This window comes from Myzus persicae, unplaced genomic scaffold (genome assembly GCF_001856785.1).
Source record: "Myzus persicae strain clone G006 unplaced genomic scaffold, MPER_G0061.0, whole genome shotgun sequence".
NCBI lineage: Eukaryota > Metazoa > Arthropoda > Insecta > Hemiptera > Aphididae > Myzus > Myzus persicae.
In genome coordinates this window covers 748,955-769,753 of record NW_019103911.1, presented here as the reverse complement: position 1 = coordinate 769,753, position 20,799 = coordinate 748,955, and the positions used below count along the sequence as shown (strand labels likewise).

The 20,799-nt window shown below is 27.4% G+C and overlaps 2 protein-coding genes across 3 annotated transcripts; both read right to left on the bottom strand.

Moving 5' to 3' along the window:
- Positions 1 to 2,644: 2,644 nt before the first annotated feature.
- On the bottom strand, positions 2,645 to 10,044 carry LOC111036211 (wiskott-Aldrich syndrome protein family member 3). 2 transcript variants are annotated; one of them, XM_022318159.1, is made up of 10 exons: positions 9,760 to 10,044; positions 6,419 to 6,722; positions 6,169 to 6,322; positions 5,968 to 6,082; positions 5,733 to 5,885; positions 5,364 to 5,554; positions 5,079 to 5,285; positions 4,736 to 4,994; positions 4,462 to 4,672; positions 4,185 to 4,360 (listed from the first exon to the last, which is right to left on the bottom strand). In XM_022318159.1, the coding sequence occupies exons 2-10, from the start codon at positions 6,708 to 6,710 to the stop codon at positions 4,185 to 4,187; spliced, it is 1,758 nt and encodes a 585-aa protein (XP_022173851.1). In that variant the 5' UTR covers positions 6,711 to 6,722; positions 9,760 to 10,044. The 2 variants fall into 2 exon arrangements, with proteins under 2 accessions (XP_022173852.1, XP_022173851.1); XM_022318160.1 differs by lacking the exon at positions 9,760 to 10,044 and having other exon boundaries at positions 2,645 to 4,360; positions 6,419 to 6,710.
- A 3,817-nt stretch (positions 10,045 to 13,861) lies between these two features.
- On the bottom strand, positions 13,862 to 14,772 carry LOC111036227 (sm-like protein LSM3A). Its single transcript, XM_022318189.1, has 3 exons — positions 14,594 to 14,772; positions 14,402 to 14,512; positions 13,862 to 14,187 (listed from the first exon to the last, which is right to left on the bottom strand). Exons 1-3 carry the CDS (start codon positions 14,624 to 14,626, stop codon positions 14,011 to 14,013), a joined length of 321 nt encoding a protein of 106 aa, XP_022173881.1. The 5' UTR covers positions 14,627 to 14,772; the 3' UTR covers positions 13,862 to 14,010.
- Positions 14,773 to 20,799: the final 6,027 nt, after the last annotated feature.

Below are 20,799 nucleotides of genomic sequence, written 5' to 3'. Positions count from 1 at the left end.
CTCGTGTACTCCTCTTGTTAATTTATTTGTAATGATATATATCCATATATATTTTGTATTATGTATTGTACTATTTTTATTAATATTATACAACTTAACCGAGTTATTATATTATGTATCATTGTACTAACTAACTATTTATAATATAATATATCATAATATACGTACATATAAACATATAATATTTTTTTTGTCGCGCCTATGTGTACATAATAATATTATGTACATTTATTTTGTATTGAAGTATATATTATATTATGTAAAAAATTATGTTTGTCTATAGTGCCTTGAGATTATTCTAGTTATAATATTTAATATTCAAAGTTGTATTTAGTATTATTTTTCGACCTACTGTAATAAACTTAATATTTATTTAAACCGGCCGTATATTTGATATTATTTCGCCCCACGACTGTTTTACAGACGACAGCTGGTGTTACGGCGATATTGTATGGCATTCTCGTGCAATGAAACCACTTGTGCCTACAGTAGCGCGACGAAAACTATAACACGCAGGTAAAACGATTAAATGAGAAGAAGATAATGTAAAAAAATCATATATTACTGGTCTGCTATAAAAAGCCGCAGAAAGACCTGTGGGGTCTTCATCTTTCCGGTCTCTACAGGATTATAATTTATAGGTTTCATAAATTTCATATTTTAGCTTTTATTACCCAAATAGCTATAGTATGCCTTGTTCGGAAAACGCTCGTATACCAGAAAATTGGAACTCAGTTTATTTCTATAACTTTGGTGTTTCGAAACTTAGAACGTATAGTGCGGTCTGCCGGTCAGTGTTTTTTTTGCACGGTCAGTAGGACTATTTGTTTGATATCATAATATACCTAATGTGATTGCTTGTGTAGGACGTAGGTCGTAACATTTAAACTATTATACTTATTTGATTGTATATAAGAGTATACATTGTATTTTCTCAGGAAAATAATTGCTTGAGGAAATCATCGAGATTTGCGTCATTTGCCTTTCAGATCTATTGCCCCCCACGGGCCACGACTGTACGTCTTACACCACCGGCATCTAGGATACCCTTATTGCTAACTGAGGCGATCACTTTCCACTCTTTTCATAATTTATATTTGTCAAATTATCGAAGTACCCCCCTCCCAAATGTTAATATTGAATTTAAAGTTTCTGCTCGCTCGCCTTACCAAAGTATAATCCATCTATCTATGTTCTTCTTTCGACTCCCTCACAAACACTCTTATCTCTCAACATTTTCTACTGAAGTCGGCTTAAAGATACGAATGTATTAAAATCTCAAAATTACAACATTTGACTTAATCACATTTGATGTTCGAGCACAGAAATTGTTTAAAAGCATTTTATCATTTAGATGTATGTAATAAGTACACATACGCCTATTATAACTGGCTACGGAGTAAGTACTTGAGGTTTCGACCATTTTAATCACTCAATAATACGCGGTTGAGTGGAGAAGATTAACTAATATTAAACCTGTAACATTTTACAAATCATAAAGGTAATAGTACCAATGTCAATGAGGCAAATATGAATAAGTTAGTTTTTAAAATAATGAAATGAGCTACTTTAGTTAAGTACACGTTAAGGGCGTTAAGCTATATGTTAATAGGCTACACCTAAAAAACAATTTATTGAACCCTAAAAGTTGATAGTCAAAATGAAGAAAAATTAACTTCAAATGTCTAAAACAAAATAATGTATCTATATTCTATTTAGTATACAGATGAAGGTGAAAGTATAATACGAAATAAAAGAAAAGAACAACATCAACTATGAAGAACCATGTACTACATACATTGCATAGCTTTTAAGTTTTAAGCAATGCATATTCAATATCCACCTACAAAATAATTTACAGCTTTTGGTAATTTTGACAAATCTAGAAAAAGCTAGAACATTAGTTTTAAAAAATAGAAATCGTGCCCATGTATTTTCTTAATTTTAAAATTTCTAGAAGAAAAAAGTATGAAAAATCTTGTTTTCATTCTCAAAATTAATTTTCATTTTGAAATGGTGACCATGAAAGCATCTGTAAATATTACATCTTCACAACAATATGTTGTTTTAGAATACTAGGTTTAATAATTATCATATGATACATTATTATAAAAATAAGAGTTAAAGCTAACATTATCAAAATTACCATGGCCTCTAATTAATTGCCGGACTGCAGTGAAACACACCTTTAGTTGCACACGTTTATCAATGCAACATCAGCAAATAACAAAATAATTTAATCATCGATAAAAACATTGGCTTTATTTGGATTACAAATAAATAATAACGTATAATGCACATGTTAAAATAATATTATGGATAAAACATATTAAAATAAATACATTATATTAACAAAATACATGTTAAGAACATTACAATTGTTTACCGTCTACTTGTATATCATATAATATGTATGTATTCGAAATATATACATTAATATTAAGCACATTTATATATGTATTTAACAGTAAGCTTTGGGTTACATAATGTACAGAAATATATTGTTCTCTTGCATTCTTTGTATATATATACATATACACACACAACACACACACATAAATTACGTTTACACATTTAAACTCATTACAAAAATATAAATAAATAAGAGGAATAAATAAAATAAACAATATTATATATTACTATTAAAGATTATGTTATGCGTACTACCTAATTTTAATGTAACTATAACATATTGATGTAATAATAAGCACTTTGAACACACGAGCTTGTTGAAGGATAACAAACACGAAAAGTCCATTGCGCATTGTATAAATAATGTTAAGTAATATTATTTCCTGTTAAAAACTAAAACATTGATCGAACTGGATAGACTTGCTCTACAGATAGTTGACATAAATTATTAATTGTTAACAAATCATTATTCAGCTCATTTCAAAATTAGTTTTCAGCTACATGTACATAAATTGTAAACTAGTTTTATTTTTGAAAATTAAACATTAAATGAATATTGACGTGGAATATATTAGAAAAAGGAACTTTAATAGATTTACTAGGTAAGTCAACACCGTTATTGAATTGTGTGAGGTCTATTTATTTATTGGACATAACATTATTGAATTAGATTGTACAATTTAAGTATCAAACGGTGTAAAAAGTTCTATGTACAAACAGAAAACGATTAAAATCATTTTTTAGTCAATTTGAAAAACTAATTGAGCGAAATTGAGCACTTTCTCTTAATAACCAATGATCATAAAAACAAACTTGTTTTAATGTTATCTAACAACAAAGCAATATATAAAAGTAGATATGGTTAATTAATAATAATACATGGAAATTATGGAACTTTGATAATGGATATTGCACACAAAAAAAAATGCAAGCCACTGTGGCTGCACAGTTTGAAAACACTTTATTCTTGATCAACATTACAGTGTATTATATTTAACGTACTAAGTTATTTATTAAGCAGTTGGATAATTGATATATTTAATACACGTTAAAGTTTGGAAATTGAATTCACAAATGAAATATAATGCAAAACATTAAGAGTATTAAATTAGTTGTTTATAACAATATTCTATCAAATAGTGCATTTTTAATCTTCAAATATAATATGCTAATTATATTATTATTATTAATTAATATTATCATATACACAGCAATTCTATAAGATCATTAATCATCATTTTATCTAATGAAATATAAATAAATATTAAATATACTCTATTGTGTATAATTATAAAATTGGTATTATTTGGCACTAAAATGTGTACGTTGTTTGGAAAATATAGGAATACGAGTTGCAAATTTATTAATTTATTATTCAAATGCATTATCTTTTGGAATTGATATTGATAACTTTGTGACTGTTGTAAAATATTATATACATTATACAATGCAATATTTCTATGAAAAACTCCAAAGTTTAATATTCAATAATATTTTAATATATATGTATACATAATTACATTGAAAGAAAGATTAAGAAATAATTTATTTAGTCAACTCTTTATACTATTCATATAGACTATAATTCATCATCAGATATACATTGCGCAGTAAACAAAATTGTTGGATACAGCCTAACAAAGTATTTTAATTTATCTTAAAAGCACACTCAAAGAAAATAAAAATGACCTAATGAAACTTTCAACATTTTGGTAGATAATGACAAGGAATGTTAGTTAAAATTACTGATTAGTATTATTTTAAATTATTCACTAAGCACAAGTCTCTTCAGCCCAACCGTCGCTGTCATATTCACTGCCCGATGCAGAATCAGAATCAGAAATTTCAACAGCAACACGACGTGCCAATATCGAAGCAACATCATGCAATGCATTGCTACGTTCTCCTTCTTTTTGCTTTATTTTTTCTACTTTTCTCAACTCAACACCTTAACACAAATAAAACATTTTTTTTTTAAATTAATAAAACATATTTTAATCATTCATTGATATAATACAATGTGTATATAAATCAATATTAATATCTTACCATCTCTAATAGCCTTTAGCAAATCACTACGTGGATCATAATGAGCAACATGGCCTGGCCCAGGTGTTTTTTTCAAGCTTACCGTGCCGCTACTGATATTGGTTACAGTGGTTTTTAAATCATTAATGATACCATTTAGCGGTCTCACATTGTTACAGTCGGCAGGAAGCACCAATGGTTTCGATTGAATTATAATATTAGATGGAGACTTCTACATAAATTATAGAATCAATTATCCGCATATACAACTATTAAACAATATTTAAGTACTTACTTGTTTTGGTGGTGATTTTACATCTCCATTGGCTAATGATGCTGGAAGATCAGGCATTGGTGGTAATGGCGGAGGAGGTGGAATGTTTGCTGATGGTAATGGAGGACTAACAGATACAGGGGGTGGTGGTGGTGGTAAAGGTTCAGTAAAAGGTAAGTTGTTCTCAATTGGAGGAGGTGGCGGAGGAGGTAATGTTTCACGATTGGAACTCAAACTGCGACCACGAGTTGGAGTGCTGGCTGATGATACAGTGGGTGTACTAAATAGAAAAATAAATGTTGCTTTAATACTGGTAGAAATTATAATTTTAAATTGTGATCAGTCCAAACTGTATCTCACTTACCTGTTATTTGAATTATTATTGCTTGGGGGAGCAGGGGGTGGTTGAGTTGGTCTAATTCTACCTCCCCGTCTAGGTGTACCCAATGGACTAATTACTTCACCCATACTGCCTGTGTACTGGTAATTATTTTGTTGCGTTTGATGATTGTATAAATTAGATTCATCATACATCATATTATTGCTACTGAGTGGTGCAGCATAGTTATTGCTAAGACATAAAAAAAACTCAATGAAAACTATTTATAACAGTATATTAGCATATATATTTTAAAAATATTTAAATTACCTATCAATTATATTCATAGGGGGAGGACTATAAATACGTCCATCTACCATGTTATTTCCAGTATGGTGATTATGAAGTTGCTCTGGACCATAGGATCGACGTAATTCTATACTATTTGGTCGTGATGGTCGGTGCTGATCATTCATTGACAAGCCTAACATCATTGTACTTTCTTCCATATACTCATAAGGCTAAGTAAAATATAAGCAATTAAATATTATAAACTAGATAGGATTGTATAATATGTTAAGATTTTATAGATAATATTGATAAGCAATATACCAAAAGTATATTTTTTAATATAGACATCAGACATTAAAAACAATAAAATGTACACTTTTTAATTATTTTAAGCTATAAAATGTATACCTGATGAGGTGCTCTATATTGAGAGTTATCTTGAGGCATAATATATTCTCCGTGCTGAGTAGCAAGTTGTCTTTGTCGTTCTCTCGTACTATATGGTTGTCGGACTCTTTTTTTATGACGACCACCACTTCCTTCTGCTTTAGGCCTATGAGGCTAATGAATTGGAAAAATCGAAGTTGATTAATTTAATTTATAATGTAATACATTAGTAAGAAACCTAAATTTAAGTATATACTTTTTTTCCACGATCATGCATCATTTTTTCTGTGTCTTTCAACATTTCTAACCGCCATAGATTGAAAAAGTAATCTGGATCTGTATAGAATTTCATACCATCCTTCCCATCCTCTCTGTATATATAAAAAAAAACACAAATATACTTTTCCTGTTCAATATTAATTAAGATCAATTAATTAATTTTTTTCTTATTAAATACCGGTAAGGATTAAGTTTATAAAGAGGAGGTGGCTTATCACATTGAGAATACATTTCAAGCATTGGTGCAGGCATTGTATCCCTTGAAAGAACTTGTTGATCAAATACAATAGCACTTTTAAAAGCTTTTCTCATATGAATGTCTTGTAAAGATACTAAAACAACAATACATATTATTTAAATAAATGATAATAATATGATATATTAGATGCAATAATGAATTTAAATTAAATAAAGTAGATGTAAATTACCTTCTTCGCCAGTACTATCTAATTGTTTTGTGTTGACAGATAATCTGTCTAACCTAATTTGTAATGAGTTAACTCGTACAGTAAGTGAATGGGCTTCACGTACAAGTTCACCAAACATATCTTCAGCTTGTTTAGATAGACTTGATAACTGACGGACTGTATTAGCAAGTGTGCCATTTGTGACAGCTTCCAACTCATTAGATATTGAACTTGAAGCACCATAACTTCCTGCTTGTGAGACTGTGTTACGTGCTACATGCACGGGTTCTACAACACGCTTTGGCAATGGCATAGTTTATGTATGCTAAAAAATAAAGACAATGAAATTATGAAAATGTCAATTAGTTTTACAGTTTAATATATAAAAAAGGGAGATTTTGATTAAAAGTATGAAATGTATCAAGGAGTTAATAGGAACAAAGTATGTGGATTATTTCTCAATATAAAAAAATGTTTAAAATACTTATTTCTTATTTATGTAATAATGAATATGAATATACATATATATATATAAATTATGTTTATTGCCAAATACATATAAATGTTAATGCTATTAGTACATTTATCCCTAATAAAATAATGGTGGATTCACACAATTTAACTACCAAGTTGCCTCAAGTAAAAGTTATAGTTCCTAACTATAAATACTATAGGTATAATAATTAATTATAATAAATTGTTTAAAATTTCCTGTTTTTCAACTATAAAATAAATATATCAAAATGAATTAAGTATAAAGTAAATATTATGGGTATATTTTATTATGTTGGATTGAACTTCTGCTATCTTCTTGCTAAAAATTTATAATTTCATGCTCCCCATGTTTTTAATCAATTACAATTAGATAGATACTATATAGTTGCTTGTTATTATGACATCGCCCAACTAGAGATGAGGGTCAATTTAAACATTAATTTGTTTCATTGATACAGATAGGATAGGGGGCACGTTGAAATACATTTATTACATTTAAAATTCATATAAATTACATTTTAAAATACATATAATTCAATACTCTATTTACTGTTTCCTACCTTATTATTATATTCATAATAAAGATGGATAAATGTAGTTATTTATATATAATATTGACAATTAATAAGCTATATTAGAATTTAAATTTCCAAATTGTATTGATTAATAATTAATTTAAATAAATGTGGATTATCATAAATATTTCCATAAGACTTGAAGAAAATTCTCTAAGCATCTCTATATTACTCCCACTAACTTACAAAATAAAAATAGTGTAACACTGATATGTACATGTAAGACATGCGTAGAATTTCAACAAAATATACTAACTACACAATAGACATGAGTTTAATCTATGTACATTATAATATATCAATATAAGATAAATTAATTTAATTTTAAGAATGGGTATTTTTTTAGTTGTACATATTTCTAGTTGTAACATTTTTTTATAATGATAAATATTGGCAAATCTACCAACCTAAAAAAAATTGTGAAGATAAAAGGTAGTAACTTATTGATATTGATTTTAATATTTTATTATTAATGTATATAGATACATATAAATGTATACTTGGTCTATAAATCTACCTTGTGAAGTATTGGGTACTATAGTGTAGACTTGTTATCATTAAAATTAAACTATAATTAGATTTGATTTTTAAAGTCAATAAATATATAGGTAGTTTATTATTTTTAATACTTATCAGTTTTATAAGCCTGTTTAATAGTGTTATCTCATTACAGCAATAAAAAATATCTTAAAATGTGGAAATAACTAAGTATACCTAATGCATGCTTGTATTGTTATTTTAATTATTAACACAATAACACTGAACAGAAAACTCTCAACATAACCTTTATATAATACACACACAGAAGAACAAAAAATAAAGAAAACGACATTTAATTAAATAATATCTGCTTAATGTGGGAGGGGCAATTAGATTTTTAAGGAGTTCTTGACTACAAATTAAAAATCAATCATCTTAACATTTCAAAATATTAATAGTCAATTAAATCATTATAAGTGCCTACCTATACCATTATTAAACTAACTTTAATATTCATAATGCCTAAACTAAACAGATACTATTCATTAAAAAGCTTGATTTATACCAACAATTATTTATTATGAATTATAGTAATTATTGTTCATAGTAAATACATTTTTATTAGCAATTTAGTAAAAAACATAGAGCTACCGAGAAACTAACTACCAAGAAACGACCTTATTCAATAATGTAACATTGTAACCTATACAAACGATAAGCCTAAAAAAATTTCATCCATATAAATTTATATTAAAAAATGATGATTAATTGCTGATAATACTTTAACAATATTTATCGCAATAATGTGTGAAAGTAATGTACCTATTACCCGTTTGCATTATCATTTACTTAACCACGCAAAAACTGGAAAAATTATTTAATTTTCCAAATAATTTAAACCTAATTTTTCACATAACAACCACTGTCTATTAGATACAAAAGAAAAATAATTATGAGAATCATTTTGTTGATAAAAAGTAAAAAATAGATTAATTCTATTTAGTATTTAGTCATAATCCATATCAGCTACCTACATATTTTTACTGATAAGCATGACACACAGTATCTAAATACCTACTTAATGTTAAAAATTAAAATGAGATCATACATCTATAGCCAACATTTCTGAGTTATTGTCAAATAATGCACATAAATATAGGTTGTAAAAAAATTAAATCATAAGTTAAATATAACCAATAAAACTGAAATTGCTATCAATCAGAAATGTTTATAACGGGCGTTTCCCGTAGTATAAATACAAAAGTTGTGCTACAAAGACCTCTAAATGACAGCAAATGTTGTAAGTTTGAGTAATAACAAATTTTTGGAAACATCAATGTCACAGTCGATGACATTAGATTATTGTTAACAAAAGATTGACAAAATATACAAACATCTAGTTCAAAGATTCTAACATAGGTAGCTAGATCAGATACCTAGTCTAACAGCTCGACAATGCAGTATAGAAACAGATGACAAACTAATTAAATTGGACACCTAAATACCCCAACAGAACAGTAAATAGTGTCAGGCCTGTGTACATGACATGTTTATAACGCAACCTTCGAATAGCGTATGATTATGTTGCAGAAGACTTAGACAGTAACGCAACTATCATCGATCAGATACAACGGACAGAACATAATTTATAAAATACCTATATAAAAATATATTCCAAATTGTACGTTCCATTTCGATCATACTGCCACTGAAAATACAGTAGGCAATGAGGAACAAAACTAATAATAATATATTTAGACAAACAATGTCAAGTGCTCAGTGCGACTTGTTGTCGGTGGCACGTCCACTCACCTCGGTGGTCATTTAGCAGCGATCTGGCCGATCCGATTCGGGTGACGCCAATTGTTCGGGGCACAGAAGTCCGTCACCGCGGGTATATGGCCATGTCATGTCGACGGGTCAGACGCATCAGACGTCGACAGCACGGTACGAACGAGAACGAAACAGGCGGCGAAATTCGTGGCGCGCGATAGATAAACAACACGGTGGCTCAAGGACTGGCGTGTCGAGGCGGAGAAAACGTTCGATAGTCGATACCATCGATTATCAGTCGCGCTGGTGTTGTCCGCGAGCGACGGGATCGTAGTACCAACAAATGGCGTACGGTATAAAATTTATTATATCGCCGCCCTACCCGCGGTCCATGGAAGAAAAAATACGCTTCAACATATTCGGATAATATAATCATGGACCACTGTCCAGTGTCCACGACTGACCACGAATTAAGATATATTTATACATATTATAGTTTTAGACATACCTAAATTCGTGAATATTAGATACCTTTCAATCTTTCATGATTTATGAAGACAAAAGACTGGAATAGGAACCCGTGAATCGTGATTGGTATTATTCGTACTTCATTATTATTTATCACTTTTCAGTTATAACTTATAACTTAAAAAGACCATACAGATATTATTGCTTAAAGCGTATAACTCTTAGATCATATACTATGTATAACACAATATATTGTCTCACTCCCTCCCTGAAAAATTATCCCAAATACGCCATTGCGGCTACCATAAAAACTTGAAAATAATTATATTTTGGAAAATTCGAGTAATTCTAAATACAGAAATTTTAAATTTTAATTTGATAAGGCAATCAAATTTAGACCATCGTACTCACCGTTTTAAATTAAACTTATTCCCATAACATAATATAAAAATATAAATATTTATATTTATGAAAATATTCAATACAATTGCCACTGGGCACTGTTGATATGAAACGAGTTAAAAGTTAAAATATTTTTTTAGAATTATTTATATGGTACAGTGATTTCTGAAAAAAAATCAATTATTTTGGGATATAAGAAACTACAACTTTTCAAACCGCTTTAAATTCAATACTTTAAAAGTAAAATATGCATTCAAAAAAAATAATTTTAAATTAATGACTCAAAACGTTGAAAAAACATATGTTTCAGATTATTAAATTTAAATCATAGATCACGGTACTACTATATGGTAACCCATGTAAAAATAAAAAGATTATATAATATAATGGAATATATTATTTACCCATAATGAACTTTCCAAATAGAAAATTCTATGCATATTAATGCACTTTTTCAAAAATTCCAACTAGTTTCTGTCAATTTTATCAAATACAAATAACAAGTAGTATATAGGTACTAATATTTCACATTTTTATTACGTAAGTACCTAATTTTATTGTCCTAATTGGGTAAACAGTGCCATAGGTATATTCAAATTTTAGTGGAGGGGAGACTCCAAATTTGTTTAGAAAAAATAAATAGGTAAATATATAAATATAAATTGTTGTTAATTGTTTTATTATTACTTTATAAATTATTCTTTATTAATTATTAGTAGCCATTAGGTAATGCATTGTATTATTTATTTAATTTATGAGCCAAGAGCTCAATTATTATACATAATACATTAATTACATTAATTGGGTGTAATATAAAATGTTTGTTACTTACCCATAACTTATCATAGTAGGTACATTAGTACCATTATCGTACCAATACAAACATGAAACATTATTCATATAAGTGTTATTGTTTTATTTCATTAATTGATTAATTATATTACCAAATAAGAAAACAATAATGTTATATTAGATACGTATGTACACCTGCATGCTTATGATGAACACTTCAAGAAGACTAAATAAATGTTAATTTAATGAAACTCGGCCAAATTAGAACAATTAATTAAGATTTTAAATTCTAGTTTATAATATGTCACCCAGAAAAATACAAATCGTATGCTTTAATCCAACTCGATTGAAACGCTGATTTTTTTATGACAATCTGTAATTATTATTAGTGAAAGCTTTCAGTTAAAATTATAAATTTTAATTTTTGATAACCGGTATTTAGTTTGCCAAAATGCATATAATTCAGAAGAAATTACATGTTTTATATTTCAATAAAAATTGTCGATTTCAGACTGATGAAACTTGTACGTACCTAATGAAGGTTTCAATTTGAATAGGAATAACAAATAACAATAGCTGTGTATTATCGTTTTCGACAAGTGAAACTGGTTACCTATTTTTAAGTATTTTAACTATCGTGAAGTGAACAAAAAATTACGAAATTAGACAAAAGCAGTGGTGGAGACTTATCTTACAGTTATAAATGTAATTTACAATATAATAATAGTTAAGTATATCTCAGTTTTGTAAATTATAATTTAAATTATTCACTCGTGTTCATTCTTTATAGTTATTGGGGTCGTACGCACAGACGCACTGCATAGAATAAGTCAGTATCCAATTTAAATATATAAGTTAATTATTACAGATGAATCTACTTTTAGAAGTAAATAGTAATGGACAAACTAATAGGAACTAGACTTATCATTGGTCTGTCGAAAAATCTCATGCATCCATATAACTTCATGCCCAATATTTTGAAAAATTAAATGTTTTAAGTGGAACTTGGAATTATTATCTGACCTTTTTTTTTTATTGAAGGTAATTGAAATTGAGAAAATTATGCTGAACAGTTGCCAATCATTTTTCAACTAATTAATACAAGCAGAATAGAGCCTATTTTTATGCAAGACATTGCATCGGCACATAATTCTAATGTTGTGAGAGGTTTGCTGGACGAGTACTTCCCTGGAAGATGAACGGGTACGCAAGGTCCACTGTCCAGTACATTGGCCACCAAAATAGCTTGACTTGACTGACACCAATCAATTTTTATTTATGGATTTATTTGAAAAATCTTGTGTATACCCGAGACATTAGAAAACGTCTAGAATGTTTGGGTCCAAAATCTTCAACTCTGTATTTATAATAATGGAGGTCACATACATAAAAAAAATTATATTGAAATGTATTAAAATGATTTTTTTTAATGTGTTTAAATTAACATTAAAAATATTATCTGAATTGTAATTTTAATCTTCACTTAAAGCTCCACTTATAATAATTAGATATTTACTGATTCAGCGTTTCAATCGATATTAATTAAAACATACGATTTGTATTTTTCTAGGTAACATAGTTATTATTAACTATTATTCTTAGAATTCATAATCATAATTATTTGCTCTAACTTGGTTGATTTTCATTAAATTTTAATATTTTTTTTATGGTTATATGTTTATGGTTTATATTAAATTCTGGTTGTCTTATAGCGCACAGCAATTGGTATTTTTATTTAAAAAAAAAAATCAGTGGTGGGAACTTATTATAATTTGGTCATATATAGGTTTGTTATTACTAGCATATCAATAAATAGTAGGTAGTAGGTATAATATTATAATTTATAACCATATTTTAATATTTAACTAAAAATATATAAGTTTATTTATGTAACATGCTCACTAATCAATGTAACATATTTATCCATTTTACAAATTTTTTTAATTTTCAAATTGAATTAAATAAATTAAGTAAATTAAGTAACTTTCTTAACTCTTAAGAATATACTGAATGTACGTCATTTATTTAATTTTCAGTTTCCACTAAAATAGACATAATTGAGATAGTGAAAAAAAAACAATTAATTGTATTTCAAGTTATCAAGAGTAATACACTATTAAGTATAATGGTAGTTCTTATACAATTTCTGTTAAGTTTGAAACATTTTAAATAATAAGAATCTACCATTTATTCAATTAAAACTGTATGGAGTGGTAATCTCCTCAAATCCCTATAAATAAAACACTTTTAAGGTTTGGTAATTCAATTTGAAACTCATTACTCTTACCTTTGAATATACATTTTTTAATAAAATGATTATTATAATTCTGAGTACTATGCAGTAATTGTTTGTAATTAGTAATTAAGTACACTATAATTTTTATTTTTACTTAGTCAAAAAAAATCATCACTTAAAATTCACTTATGAGACAAATTCATTAGGAGATATTGTAATTTAAATTTAAAAAAATAAACAAAAATTATTTAACCACTTATAATTATATATTTTTTTAAATTATTAGACCTTATCTATTTAATATTAAATATTTGTTTAAACACAATTTGACAAAATAGTTACACATAGAAGTTGGCTTTTGTAGTTTTATATCAATGATAAATAAAAATACATTATGACGTAGTAGAAGGAGGAGACACAAGTATGACACCGTCTCCTCTAACAAACAACATAGGTATAGTACGTTTCGTAGTTTTATATACTTCTTCAAATGTTTCTTCATCTACTTCAATTGTAGTAATAGTCTCTTCAGCTTCTCCTAACACCATGTTCAAATGCTGATCAAAAGCCTAAACAATTAACATATTATTTATTTTAATATTATAATATTAGTATAATAAAATCATTTTTCTAGATTTGTTTGGACTGTATGTTGATAACTGAATTATTTAAAGAAACATCATTGATTATAAATACTAGTATTTACAATCAATGATAAAATTTTTGGCTAGTTACTTGATCATTTTAAAAATACAGTTACAAAAATATATTGATAATATTTACATGAAGTCGACCACGTAATTCTCGGTCATGGCGCATCTTAACATAGATTCGTTCATCAACACTAAGACGAATTAAATCTACTGGCTCTTTGATTGTCACTAGTGAAACTGGCTGAAATTAGTAAAAACATAAGATCCAGGGCAAATAAAAAAATTTTAAACAGAAATTCTAATCAAGTTAACATTATTTTACCTCTGATTCTCCGTCTGGCATTTTAGTTACCATAAATACAACGTATTACTTTCTTAAAATAACCGTAACAGACGTAAGCTCGGCCTCAGAATATGGGTAACAGACAAAATAATATGATCGATGCACAAATAATTTTTAATTTTACTGGTGAATGATGATGGTTGTTAAAAATTAAACATAAATGATAAATGTATGTTAAACAACATAACCTCAATGATAAAATATATTTTGTTGTAGCTTAATAAATAAGTACTAGAGTGCACTGTAGGTTATTGTAACAGTATTAAAATATAGAAACCCGAGCAACGCGTCACTGCATAGAGTGAGTAATACTAATACAATATAAATAATATAATATTTACAATTATTAGAGAGTAACCATAAATAATGTATAATTTAGTATATATATATATATACTCTTTTACCTTTGCCTACAATATACAAACATCTATGTGCTCCCCAAATATATTAACGAATTACGAGTTCCTAATAGGTTTCTTAATGCACATATTAAAATTAAAAACGTGGAAAAACTTATTAATTAATAATTATAGTATTCACCACTAACTTATTTTAGGTCCAGATCATTTAACTATAACCAACTGAAATTAAACTATCTATACCTAGTATATCCTCCGAGTACATTCCTTGTTGTGCCAATGAATATGGTTATGGTACCATCAAGGCATCAAATGACATCAATATTGATAAAAATAAAATTCATGAGCATGCATTTATTACGTAGCTACAACTGTACAAGTGTACAACATTGAAAACGTTGAATTGGGAACTGTGAGTTTAACATTTATTTAGTGAGTGATGGTGGTTAGATAAAATACATTTAAGAATAATTGCATAAGTAGGTATTTTAAAGTTTATACCACAGTGTCATTAATATATATGAGCTAGGAACCAATGAATGAATGAACCATACTGTTTTAAGCAGGCCTGTATGGCTTTATCCAGAAGCCAAAGGGGTGATGCAAGTAAGGGGCACAATAATAAAAATGTATACATTTTATGTTGTAAATCAGAATTAAGTAGTAGGTAGTGTTGTAATAACCATTATAGACATTATAAACCTATAGTTTCCCAAATGTTCTTATGGAGATATTATTTTTATAAGATATTAAACAGACCATTGCAGTAGACATATACCTACTGGACATAAATAATTGTAAGTAATTATTTCCAAAAGTGTGTATTATAAAAATGTGATCAAAAAATGCTATAATATTCTTGGGTGAAAAGGGAAAGTAGTTTAAAAATATTTGGGAATAAATCAACATGGGCAATAAAAAGTCATTTTCGTCGAATAATAATTAACTATGGACTATTATAGTATAGTGTATATTAGAAAAATCGTAATCCGGCCGTTTTGTATCGCGGAAAATCGCAAGGGTTGGAAATTAAATAATACATACATATTGATATATAAACTTATTTGAAAATATACGCGAAGTTATGTAAATGTAAGTATATAAACATTACCTCTTTAAAGTATCAACAAAAAGAAAATTCCAATTTAAAAATTAAAATATCACCTATCTTTGGTGTATAGGACATAGGTAGGTACATAAAATATTTGGACTGCCTTATGCATGTCTACCTTGATTATTATAGTAATTAGTGGTTAACTGCTACAGCTTAATATACTTATACATGTGTAAAACTTTAATGCATTCCTTCGTGTATAATTTAAAAATACATTACCAACTGACTGAAAGTGCAAAGATAATCTCTATTGACGTTTTTCTGAGTTTCGAGTTCAACCAATAATCAGTGTAAGTTGTACACTTCTACATCTCATAATGGACTTTTTTAACTATTTGATTGTATTGTTTTGTTCTTATATACGAATATAATATTACACGAATATACGATACACAAATTAGATAGGTACAAGGTAATACTAAGTATAAATAAATAATATCAACAACTAAAATATATGTTTATATATTATATATGTAGTATTATGTACCTACACACTACAAAGTTTAGGAAATTATAAGTTTGTATCTACCAAATTATTGAGTTAAGAATTATTTATTTACTTTGATATATCAGTGTCTACAGCAGAATTGAATTAAAAATATTGAGGTAACTTGCAAATTTTAATCACAGTTATAGATTTTAACAAACATGTTTCTAATTTAACGTGTAACAATCGATTTTCAAATTAAATTAAAATAGCTAGTACCTATTTACAATGGTTAATTAATCAAATTATGCTGATTAACTAATATAGAATTAACTAACTAGTTGAGTTTAAAAGCTTAAAAAATTAATTTTTATAACTATAGTTAATATCAATTTTTCATACATTTACGCTAGGTACACTTAAAGTTATACCTACACATTATAAAAAAACGAATAGTACTAACTTTAAATATTTTTAGTATTTTTCACTAATTATACAATTTACTCTACAAAACTTTAGGGACAATTATTTATTATTTACATGTATAATATGTTATCGGAAAAATGTTTTTTTTTGCTATTGCATATTTGCATTTGAAAATTCTTAAATCATTAAGGTTAGTCTGAATGTTCATTGTTCAGGTTAATTATCTGCAAGACATCTTTTTCAGATACAAGTATACAGCTGGAAGATGAATTTTCTTGTATATTGTGTTATTAAATATACAAATGCATGTTGCTTCTCACTGGTTACTTTATAATATCTATATTGAAAAACGAGTAATGACGATGATGGTGTGACACCGTGGAGTAACTAAGCTGGGGAAGGACGGTCTGTTGTAAGAGTATTTAAAAATAGGTTTTTATTGATCTATAAATTATATCGATACTAAAATAGCACAATATTACTTCGTTTGAAATCTTTTATATTTGTAGAAAGGAAAATTTTCACTGGGCATTAGAAAAAAAATTCTTAATAATATTTAATGAATATTGATCATTAAAATCAACACAATTGAAAAATCTATGTAAACAGTGCAAAATAATATTGGTTGATAACTAAATGAAAAGATGTTTTTAGAATTTGATAAAACCTGTTTTTATTGCTTAAACTATATTATTTAATAAATAAATAAAAAAATACAAATGCTTATTATTCTGGTCAAAAAAATTAAGTATAACTTAAGTAATTTTAATCGAAACAAAACTTTAACCCATTCGTCCAAAAAAATATTATTCTATTATTTTATGGTTTGTACTTTTTGATTACTTTTTTGCAACTTTCCATGCTGTATATCCATTAATCATCTATATTCATAATCGGCATACTCGTAAATTATCAATACATCGATAGAGGCGCTGAGAAATATTTTATGTACCTAGGTGGTTAGGTACCTTCATGACGTTTGCTTACAGACTTGCTCACCTTGGCGCAATCCAGTATGCTGTAGGTACTTATTATTATACATTTTAGAACATTGATATAAATCATCGAATTTGATAAACAATTCTGTTTATCCGAGATTTTCGAAACATACATTTTTTTATTCCATGTTTCCGTATGGATGAAATGACTTTAAACTTAGTACTCGATGTTATCAAAGAGAATATTACAAAATCGGAAACAAATTCCCGAAATACTATATACACTATATACAGCTATACAGGCACGGTCGTGTTTACAGTGATGTATCTGGGAGGCATTTTCAGGGAAAAATAATAAATATCTTACTATGAAGCTATAAAAAAAACCCAATAGTAGTCCTACAGGGTCTCAATATTGATTTTTTTTTTACTGCATACTAGAAATTTATTTTTATATTAGATACGAGGTAGGTTGAACTAATTTCAGCCAAAAGTATCGCTTATAAATTATAATGTATTAATATTAATAATATTATCTACATAAAAATATTAAATTTGTAACTCTAGTAAAAACATTTTATGAAAAATGTTGTATGTATTACATTTTTAAGCTATGGATATATAAAAATTATAAATTTAAAATAATTTCTGAATGTTTGTGAAATTCAAACACTCACAAAAAAAAACTATGTATTTGAATACGTTATGAGCTAATATTTAGTATTACTTAAGAGTAGGACTGATAGAATATAATTGTTATAGAAATCATAAATTACCTTGTTTAACTAAAAGCCTATAGATCTTATTATAAGACATTAAAAATAAATAAATAAATAGTAGTTACTTGCAACAACAATTTAACATGTTAGAAGTATAATTTTACCCTACATATATGACGTATATGATAAACATGTTTTTATATTTTCTCGTATCTTGACATGTTAAATTTCATTTTCACTTTTCAGTTTTCAAAATTATATATTTTAGGAATTATAAACTAGTACCATGAGAATTTGTTGGTACCAAGTAAATAGTAATAAGTATAAATGTATGGCGTATAATGTTTTTTTAACGTTACTTAATCTTATATTTTCAAATATAAGCTTGTTTTACTAATATGATTTTACCTTAGGTCTCAGCGTTTGATTTCTATTGCATGTCCCTCACGCCACCCCAAACCACTTACCTAACGAACTGCTCAGAAAGTTAATGATAAACGTCAATGCGGACCCTTATTTTTCAGTTAAAAATTTTTTCTGATCTTACTTTTTACTTATCTTCGAATGTCGGGCCTATTCGTGTATGCAATATGCCGGAATAGATACCATCACGGTTTAATAATAAACAATTTAATCAGTTTATTATAAATATAAAGACAATACTCATGCCTAATTAATTGCATACTAAATAATAGCGTTAAATCTTAAATAATACCTATTTAATATTTTTATAAGACAAAAGGGTTATTACATAAACGACTTAACATAAGTATAGTCGATATATGATAAACAATCACTGGAAGTATTGATGTTGTATAAATAGTTATCTACCCAAATATATAAAAGGCTGTGTGTATGTGGTTGTGACTTATACATTTAACTACTTGACCGATGTTTATTAAAATTTCAGAGGTTGTTCTTTGGTAGCCTGGAAGGTTAAGAGACTAGAGAGTAATTACTATTCAGATTTCAGGACCACCATGGTTATTTTTATATTTTTGTTGATACATGCCATGTAAAGTATAAGCAACTAATAACTATCATATATGAATGCTTTGTAACTATAGGTGCATAGTGTTGGAGTATAGCCTCTGTTATCAGTTTTTGTTAATGAATCGAAACTTTGTGTGAAAACTTCAAATTAATAATTTTACAGATAAGAAACAAAGCCAGAGTAGGAAAACCAAGTTAGTTACATACCATTAGTATAACATGTACTGAACAGAATCACCAAAACCCTGGTGTAATGTGTATCTAAATGCATTCCTTTTCATTGAATTCGAATAATAGATATAATTAAAAAATAACAATAATAGCTCTAAACTCGTCTGTAACTATTTATCATTTATTATATCTAATAATAAACCTTAACCCCTTTGATATCGGGAAAAGCTGTTCACGGGTAATTCAGATAGTTTATTATGAAATAGAAATACCCATGAGTATTATACATTAATTTATATAATTCCCTACCTGGCTACTTAGGTACCAATTTTCTAAGTACTTAAGTACCTATCTACATTTTTGGTAAATTTAAGTCAATTTTTATTCAAATATAAAATAAAAGTGAATATTTTTAAACTTCCATTATTTTAAAATATTTCAAATTATTATAAATTACTTCATTATTTTAACAGCTTTAATTTTTTTGTAAGCTATATGTAGTTAATGCGCAATACATTTGGCCACGACTATTAATCCGGTAGATATCTAGATAAATTTCAATGGTACATACCTAGTTCCCATATTGGACCCAGTAAAACACGATTGAGTATAGAATATTTTATGCGACGTTGCCATCTTCACAATACCTAAATTTTGTAATTTATTATTTTCACGTATTATTACACAAGTTATTATGATACCAAACTTAAACGAGCCGCTAGCCGTGAACTGAGCCCAGCTTCATCGGCAATGTTATCGGTTAATAAAATAGTTCTGGGACAATTATTATTAGTTTTATTGACGGTTGCATATTCACAACCGTGGTTTTATCTGTAGTATACCGACCGACCTAATAAATTAATTAAAGATGTATATTTTTGATTATTGTCACTCAAAACAATAAAAATTGGCATTAAAAAATAATAAGTTATGTTTAAAACAAGTATCATAAATTATAATACATATAGTATCAATAGGTATTTGACGTACTAAAAAGTAATGTTAAAAAAATTAGATCTCTTTATCATGAAAAAGTAA